The 8,237-nt window shown below is 35.7% G+C and overlaps 1 protein-coding gene across 1 annotated transcript; it reads left to right on the top strand.

The window, feature by feature from the left end:
- Window positions 1-2,804: 2,804 nt before the first annotated feature.
- On the top strand, window positions 2,805-4,736 carry LOC149817841 (actin-depolymerizing factor 5-like). Its single transcript, XM_089984371.1, has 2 exons — window positions 2,805-3,058; window positions 4,422-4,736. Exons 1-2 carry the CDS (start codon window positions 2,811-2,813, stop codon window positions 4,570-4,572), a joined length of 399 nt encoding a protein of 132 aa, XP_089840497.1. The 5' UTR covers window positions 2,805-2,810; the 3' UTR covers window positions 4,573-4,736.
- The last annotated feature ends 3,501 nt before the right edge of the window (window positions 4,737-8,237 follow it).

The raw sequence follows: 8,237 nt of genomic DNA, 5'->3' as shown, positions 1-8,237 counted from the left end.
ATGGGTATCAACAGATGAACAAATTCTACAATTTTTTGTGGTTGGCGCTTTGTTTTACTAAACATTTTACGTATAATTATGAGAATTGTACTTTTCTAATAGTAACCAATCCTCGGAGTGCGCGTTTCCCTCCCACAAGACCGAAGCAACAGGCTCTTTGGTAGGCGAGGGGTGGCCAAGTAGCTTTAACTACTTAGAGTGGACCATACGACTGGACCTCATTATGTTGAGCCCCATCACCTAAACAAGAGTTTTAATTCCTTCATTAAATATAAATAAAAAGCTTCATGGGCTTCAAACCTGACATTCTAAACCATTATAACCTGCTAGGTGAGTTTTATGGACAAGGCTCGGGAGTACACCGAGCATAGAGTGATCGCTTACTTACTATCCTAAGTTCAACCCTAACTGGGTAATTCAGGTCTATTATTTCCAACATTTACCTCAAATGACTTGACATCATTGGGTTTATATCTAAAACCCATGAATTTCAGATCATGTCTGCATAGAAATAAATGTGGTAGGATAGGATCTAAAAACTAACCTATAAATTTTACGAAATTCAAGTACTACAAAGAATATTATCAATCGAGTATGACATATCTATATATGTCAGTATATAATTTCATTATTTTGTTTTATAAGAAAGAAACACATCTCTTTTTTAATTTGAAATAATTATAGTAATGAGACTAACTATATACTTTTTATACATGATCTATATGACATGTCAATTTAAATATGCAAATAAAATCTTCATGATCAAATCATATTCTAAATTAGTATATATGATCATAAATAATCAATTAAAATATTTAAGCCTATCTACATTGATCAAATTTTGAATAATGAACACTTACAATTATAAATAAATATGTAATCATAATCAACAATCATAAATAAGATCAAGCTTATTTAAATAAGTAATCGAATATACCAACACAAAAACTATTTGATTGTCATAAAATTTTGAACATAACAGAGGAGAAATTTACTTTTAACTTAAAAAGACAAAATTAGATAATTGAATAATTCAACGCATCAGAATTCAAATATATGGTTGCAAAGTTATGGCTTTTACAAGATGACTATGTCAAGTGTTATTTGATTTTGGGTATGATCTTACCCAAATATAGGTATAAGATCTCAGGACAAATTTGAATAAATAATATATATAAATTGATAATAATATCAAGAAAAAAAAAGAAAATATACATTTCACCAGCTAAAGCTCTCAAATCCACAGTAATTTTAATTAAAAAAAAGGCACAAGGTTAAATCAACTTACTTTAACTTGAATCACCATCAAAAAACAATTTGTCTCAAGCTTTTGCATCCACCCTAGGTTTAGGAGTACACTAAATGGGGTGGACTTGAACTTGCCTCTTGGCTACATTGCATAAGGCTACCCAAAAGGTTTTCTCTATTGCTCCTCCCTAGAGTGTATGAGAACTTAAGTCCTCCAATAAGAAAAATGAGTTTCAGTTGATGTCAACCTCCAACCACACTTTTCTAATTAACATGGTTATTTCTCATCATGTAATATTTTTAATTAAAATAAGACTCTAAAAGTTGTATAGATTTTAAGGATACCAAAATAAAATTTAGCAAACATAATAATTATAAATATGTCCTAAAACAAGATTTACAAAAGACTTGTTTGGAAAATCATAACTTTGATTCAATATATTCATATTTACTAGTATATTATCTGAGACCACATTAAAAAACATACTAGAGGTCTGACTTTAATATAATGTGCTCATGCTAGTTACCATTAAAAGCATCAGAAAAGTTTTGATCATCTAGTACATAGACATACAATACCAATATAAAACACACTTAGTGTCTAAGACCAAAGACCAAAGTTTGCATAGTCAAACCTATTTCAAAAACTACTAACAAGTGTAATTATTAACCATTGTCTTTCAATAAGACTATCTACCCCCATACACATCAAATTGCCTGACTGGTAAAGAGACAATGTCAGGACTACTATAAGCATGCTCCATCAGGTTCTCTGGTGATTTTTCTGTACTAGATGTACACTGGGTCACCCCAACTCACTCTGATTTATGCTCTTAACCTGATTTGTGAGACATCAAAGACAAGGTATCCAAAGTTTTGAAGTTGAGGTTTTTTTTCGTGTTCAAATTGACACAACTTACATAAGTTTTCAGACGAGTTTTTTTTTTCAACCAAAACTCGTAAAACCATGATAAGATCTTATATGAGTTATAATGGGTTGCAAAAGATAATTGCAACCATATTTGAATGAGTTGCAAAAGATAATTACAACCATATCTGAATATTCATGGATTTCCTAAGGCTATATAAAATTTCTAACAATGCCTCTGTGTCCACTTGTAATAGGCAGCCCCAGACAGGCCCTATTGGATCAGAATCGGGCCCACTCCTTTTATCGAGATCTTTGACTTGGCACCTAGAAACTCCATTTATCGAGGATCTTTGACCTAGCCATTCTTGATCGAAACAATGGTTAAATATATTCTTTTATCACTCCCATTGGCGGGTTCAATAAATAGACAAAATAAGAGTGGCCTCTTGGAAAAGATTTCTCTTATATATACCTCTCAATCAAACTTCTAAGACACCAACCAAAAGGTAAAGAAACAAGAGGATAGCCTTGTGGTCTTTTATCATGGCGATGGCTGTCAGAATGGTATTATAAGTGGCCTATCATTCTCATAAGTTTTCACAATTTTCATCAATTAAGCGTAACCATTTGTTCCTTTCTAACAAAAATAGTTCACTCTGCTTTGTTTATGATTCACAAGAGTTCCATTGGGATGCCAATCTCTGAAGAGTGCAAGAATATGTTCACGGAGCTGAAGAAGAAGAAGGTTCACAGGTACATTGTCTTCAAGATCGACGAACGTTCAGAGCTCGTGATGGTTGATCAAGTTGGAGGGTCGGCGGCAAGTTATGAAGAGCTCGCCGCCTCTCTTCCCGATGACGATTGCCGATATGCTGTCTTCGATTTCGACTTTGTCACTGTTGACAATTGCAGGATGAGCAAGATCTTCTTCATTGCCTGGTAACTTTCTTCACGCTAGACCATGGACAGTCGTCTGAAGAGCTCGCGCCGAGTCAACTTGTCCCTCAGTTTGCTATTATGTTTACTCTGGTCCAGTTGCACCTCTACTGGGCAAACTGGGTGCACTCAAGTCCGACTTGGTCGAGTCTCCACGTGATTCGTGTGTCATCGTAAGTCCCTGTAGACCCATTCACGATCAAGTAAGTCTGGGCTTAGTTTGACTCATGCTTGACAACCAACCTTTCCAAGGACTCAGGTAGATATATAGGTTGCTCGTGTTGAGAACAATACCGATTACATTGATATTATTACCCAAGGGAAAAAGCAAAGTTTTATGAACCAAGTGGATAGATAAGGTATCCTAGGAAAAAGCAGATCATCAAAGTTAATAATGGAAAAGTGGGCAATGAGATCTTCCATTCCAGAATCTTATGCTCCCGTATAGCTAAGAGTTTTAGTGTTTTTTTTTCGTGTTTTTTTTAAATTGATTATAAGGATGGGTTCTACAAGCTTGGTTTTATAGAAAATAGCTCTTGGACCGTCCAATAATTACCCGAAGTCAGGTTTTTATAGGGTCTGAAAATTAACAGCACAATTTCTTTTGCAAGTATTGAAACCTCAGAAAATCAGTCTTTTTCGTTGATAAACACGATGTAGGTGTTACCAACGGGGGCTCTCCTTGTCTGGCAGAAGCAGTTAGTGCACGTCACCTTGTGTTGGGAAGTTTCAAGTTCGAACCTCAAATGGTATGGTTGTATAACTGGTAGGAGTCTGCCTAACCTCAGCTTTCTCTGCCGAAAAAAAAAAAACACAATGTAGGTGTTGTTTCCTAGTAAATTGACCGTGCTTAACACATCTACAAGGTTAAATTTGTAAAAAAAAAAAAATGTTGAAAATTCCCAGTTTGTCCACAGTAAGGATAGTTTGTAGCATGGATATATCCATATTATCCGAGCAAAAGTTAGGCCATTATATGCAAAAGGGAGCTGGATATGAGGCGGTTTGTTATTGTTGCTGTCGTCTAATGCATTGTAGAATCAAGCAGTTCTTTTAATATTTACACGGAGAAATTAACCGATCAGAGACCTAGTCATGCTGGCTTCACCTGCCGTACTCGGTCGCTGTCCTGCATGGAAGCATAAAACTCTATTGGCCTACCCCTTTGCCTTCGGGGAGTTGCCACGCTTCTACTTGTTTAAAAGGAGTGACACCCATGAGATTTAAACCTAGCTCTCATTCCACTACCCAAACCCCTTTGGGACAATCAAATCAAGCATTTGACATTTCTTTTTGTAAATATATATTGACTTGATCACTTCACTTTTAAGTAATTCAGCCAAGTTTTTTTTTGGGTGTTTTCCAGGTCTCCAAGCGCATCAAAAATAAGAGCAAAGATGTTATATGCAACTTCTAAGTTTGGTCTGAGAAGGGTTTTGGATGGTGTTCATTATGAGCTTCAAGCAACTGATCCAACTGAGATGGGGATTGAGATAATTAGAGATAGAGCAAAGTAGGGTTTTGTTTTTTCCTTTACCTGTTGTCCCCATATGTACTGCAGAAAGTTAATTGTCCTAATACTGTTTTAACTGTAATGTTAATACTTACTGGAAAGATCTGCTGAAGATAACCACAAGGCCAAATGTTTCAAGACGTGGAATCGATATCCTTAAGTTTTGATCATTGTTCTGAATAAAAAGCCAACATGGTCAATTTATCACGTCAACCAAACCTTGAAAGGCCTATTCTTTTCATTCAATGAATTCATTCACCCATCAGCATCAATGTCATCAAGCATTGATCCAAACACATGGAGATACCATTCCCACGTGAACATTGGCCCTTGGGTGCTTTTCTGTCCCTTGTCCTTTTCTTTTTTGTTTCCATCTAAATTTTGACATATTATTTATTGAGTGTGAATGTCTGTAAATGCGAACAGCTGCTTTTGATAGATGAATAATGAGACAGCATGTTTGAGGTCACCCCCTTAAAATAAATGCAATCATGTACTTTGCCCTTTGTATTGGGTTCTATGGCAGTATGCCTTGCATGTGCAGCAAGTAAAATAAATGCTACCTCCATGAAATCCACATTTAAAGCAAGTACCTACTTCTTGCGTTGGAAGGCTCTGCACATTAGGTCTAGGTGGGCCAGCTTAAGATATTCAAGTTGAAAGATGTCACAAGTTCAATTCTTAAGATGTGTATTTTTTGTGTTATGGCCAAAGCAGCACACTTCTTAGTAGGCAATAGAAAAACTAAATTACCAACGGAGGCTCTGCATGGTTGGTAGGAGCTGTTATTGCACGTCTCCTTATGGTGGGACGTTGCATGTTCAAACCCCAGTGGTACGTTGCATAATAACTGGTAGGGGTCTGCTTAACCCCAGCTTGCCTTTCAAAAAAAGAAAGAAAGAAAGAAATTTAATTGCTGGAGGGTAGGCCATATAATAGAGATCCAAGTTATTGGAAGCTTTAGAGATAGGTGAAAGGCGCTTCTCAAAAACTCGCAAAACTTTTTGCTTTTGAAGCTAGATGAGAATCTTGATTCTATTACATTTTTCTTATTCTTTTCACAGGTTTTTTTTCTTGCTTTCTATGTGCATCTATCACGCTTCTTTTCATGGTTTTTTATGTGCTTCTTTCATGCTTCCCCACTCACTTCCCGTGTACTTTCTCTAACTTGGCAACAATCATTTTTAGATTTTAAGAAGAATTTAAGTCTTATACTACAAAATCATGAAGTTTAAGAATCCTTGTTTTTATTTTAGTTTTTATTTTTTTCTCATTCGATTAGCATTTCTCTTTCCATCCAATCTCATGTCACTTTCTTTCTTTCTTTCTTTTGCTTTTAGATTGATTCATTGCTTCTTATAAATTTAAAATACCTCGCTTCTAGTTTTGTTTTCCATTTTCGCTTCTTAGTCTGGTAACCTTGGTAGAGTGTCAACCACCCGAATCACAGGGTATTCCCATAATGAATTAAAAAAAAAAACTACTCTCTCTCTCTCTCTCTCTCTCTCTCTCTCTCTCTCTCTCTCTCTCTCTCTCTCCAAGGTGAAGAGGGTGCCCTCAAAGTTTTACCCCATTGAAATAGCGATCATAAGTATGGCAAGCTAAAACCATTATGACCAGGTCTTTGATCTCAGCGTGGGTTCTCTGTGTAATAAACAAAAAAAAAAGTACCCACCTACCTTGGGTAAGAAAAACCATGACAAAACTATGCCTTAAAAAATAAACAAGTGAACCAGTCGGAGTTCCTACCCATACCCAAACCAAATTCAACGTATATTATCAGATTCAAGAATTTTTCTATAAAAAAAAAAAAGATTCAAGAATTTGAAATGGTTGATTCTTTTTTTTTTTTGAAGGCAAGCTGGGGTTAGGCAGACCCCTACCAGTTATACAACTATACCATTGGGTTTTGAACCTGCAACGTCCCAACACAAGGTGACGTGCACTAGCTGCTTCTACCACTGGTTGATATGGTTGGTTCTAGTCAGATCTAAATTGGAATCCAATAAGCTAATAGATTCATGAGATCCATGTCATGTCATCAATGAGGTCTAATTCAACGTATTTCCATTTTTCATATGAAATCAATAGGTTTTACCCATTTTCTTCTTCTCAAAGACTGCATCGATCGACTGAAATCTAGATCCAGCCAACCCAGTCTTCAAAAGATGGATCAAATATTGGGTCAAGCATTCATGGCCTGACTCATATGTGGCCAGTTTATTTCCCAATTTATAATGAGAAAACAAGGTGGCCTATGCAAAGAATTACTTCCTAAGTAATTTGGTATTTGGAACGTAATAATTTCAAAGATATCAACCTCTCTGAAAATGAAATTAAGTAAGACTCTTTTAAAAGGATTACAACGCAATAAATTTCCAACAAAGGTGTGATGGAATGAAAACGAGAGAAAAAATCAACTAAAAAAGTGGAGAAAATTAGTTTGATGCAAGAATCATAACTAGAGGACCTTGAGTGATATACATGCTTCACTACGTCTGAGAAACGAGCCGAACGAGCTGAGCTGAGCCTGTTTGGGCTTGGCTCGTTACGGGTATACCCCTACTCAAACTCGGGTCATGAGCTCATCTTGAGTCGAGCCGAGCTAGCTCATTTTCCAAAAAAAATATTTTTAAGTGTTTCTAAAACTTGATAATGTATAAAAAATATATTTATATATAATATGTATAATACATGCATGTAATATATGAATAATACATGTATAAAACATATATAATATGCATATAATTAATATATATATAATACATTTCTAAAATATATTTTTATAAATCTATAATATGTAAAATGAGCCGAGCCGAGTCGAGCTTGCCATGTTATTACTCGGCTCATTTACCTAAACGAGCTGGCTCATGGCTCATCTCCCCAAGCAGAAATCATGAGCCAAGCTAGGCATGTTCGTGCTTGGCTCATTTACCTAAACAGGCGGGCTCATAGCTCAGCTGGCCGAACAGAGAGCTGCTCGTCTAGTTTCTCAGACCTATCCTTGGCTTGTGATATGCAATCTAATTCAGTATTTTAATGTTTAACAGGTGTCACCTTTGAAAAAGTGAGGAAGGAAGGAGCCACCCACTGTTCTTCGCTTGCATTGTGGCAGCAGGTGATTGAAAATATTTAATAGGGCGCCATGGGTATCAATGGTAAGTGAGATTAAATGGTGGTTTAGCATTAAAACAGATAGTCACTTATATCATGATTGTTAGGAAGTAGGAACACTTCTTCAAAATTAATTGGAAATATGATAGAAGAGGATTATTTGATTGCTGATTATTTGATGCAAGAACAGATCTAGGGCAATCCAGGTCCAAGGGATCCATTTGGATCCTGTTTTTTTGTTTAGGTTGTTTTGTTTGGGTTCTTTTTAGAATTGGATATTTTTTATGTAATGAATCTATCTCAGTTCCAATTTAAAATTAGGGTTTCTTTGTTCCTTGTAAATACTCCTTATAGTGGTTATTACGAGAGGTTGATTGATCGAGACTGGTTAGTATTATTATTATTAATTTATGAGCTTATTTATTGTTTAGTTTTCCTTATTTTTGCTTTCCATAGTGTAGTTTAGTAAGAGTAGCACAATTTAGCTATTTTCTAAGAGTAGCGTAATTTAGCTATCTTCTACCATCTCTGGGGTTGCATTGCAATTAGAGGAAA

This window comes from Nuphar pumila, chromosome 13 (assembly GCF_984573655.1).
Source record: "Nuphar pumila chromosome 13, dmNupPumi1.hap1.1, whole genome shotgun sequence".
In the NCBI taxonomy this organism is placed as follows: domain Eukaryota; kingdom Viridiplantae; phylum Streptophyta; class Magnoliopsida; order Nymphaeales; family Nymphaeaceae; genus Nuphar; species Nuphar pumila.
Note: the sequence above shows the minus strand (reverse complement) of the source record. Positions and strands in the feature narration are given on the sequence as shown.

Excerpts from the sequence above, each read along its gene's own strand:
- LOC149817841 (XM_089984371.1), top strand. The coding sequence starts at position 2,811 with ATGCCAATCTCTGAAGAGTGCAAGAATATGTTCACGGAGCTGAAGAAG. Across the intron at positions 3,059-4,421 it reads AAGATCTTCTTCATTGCCTG|GTCTCCAAGCGCATCAAAAA; the intron begins GTAACTTTCTTC and ends GGTGTTTTCCAG.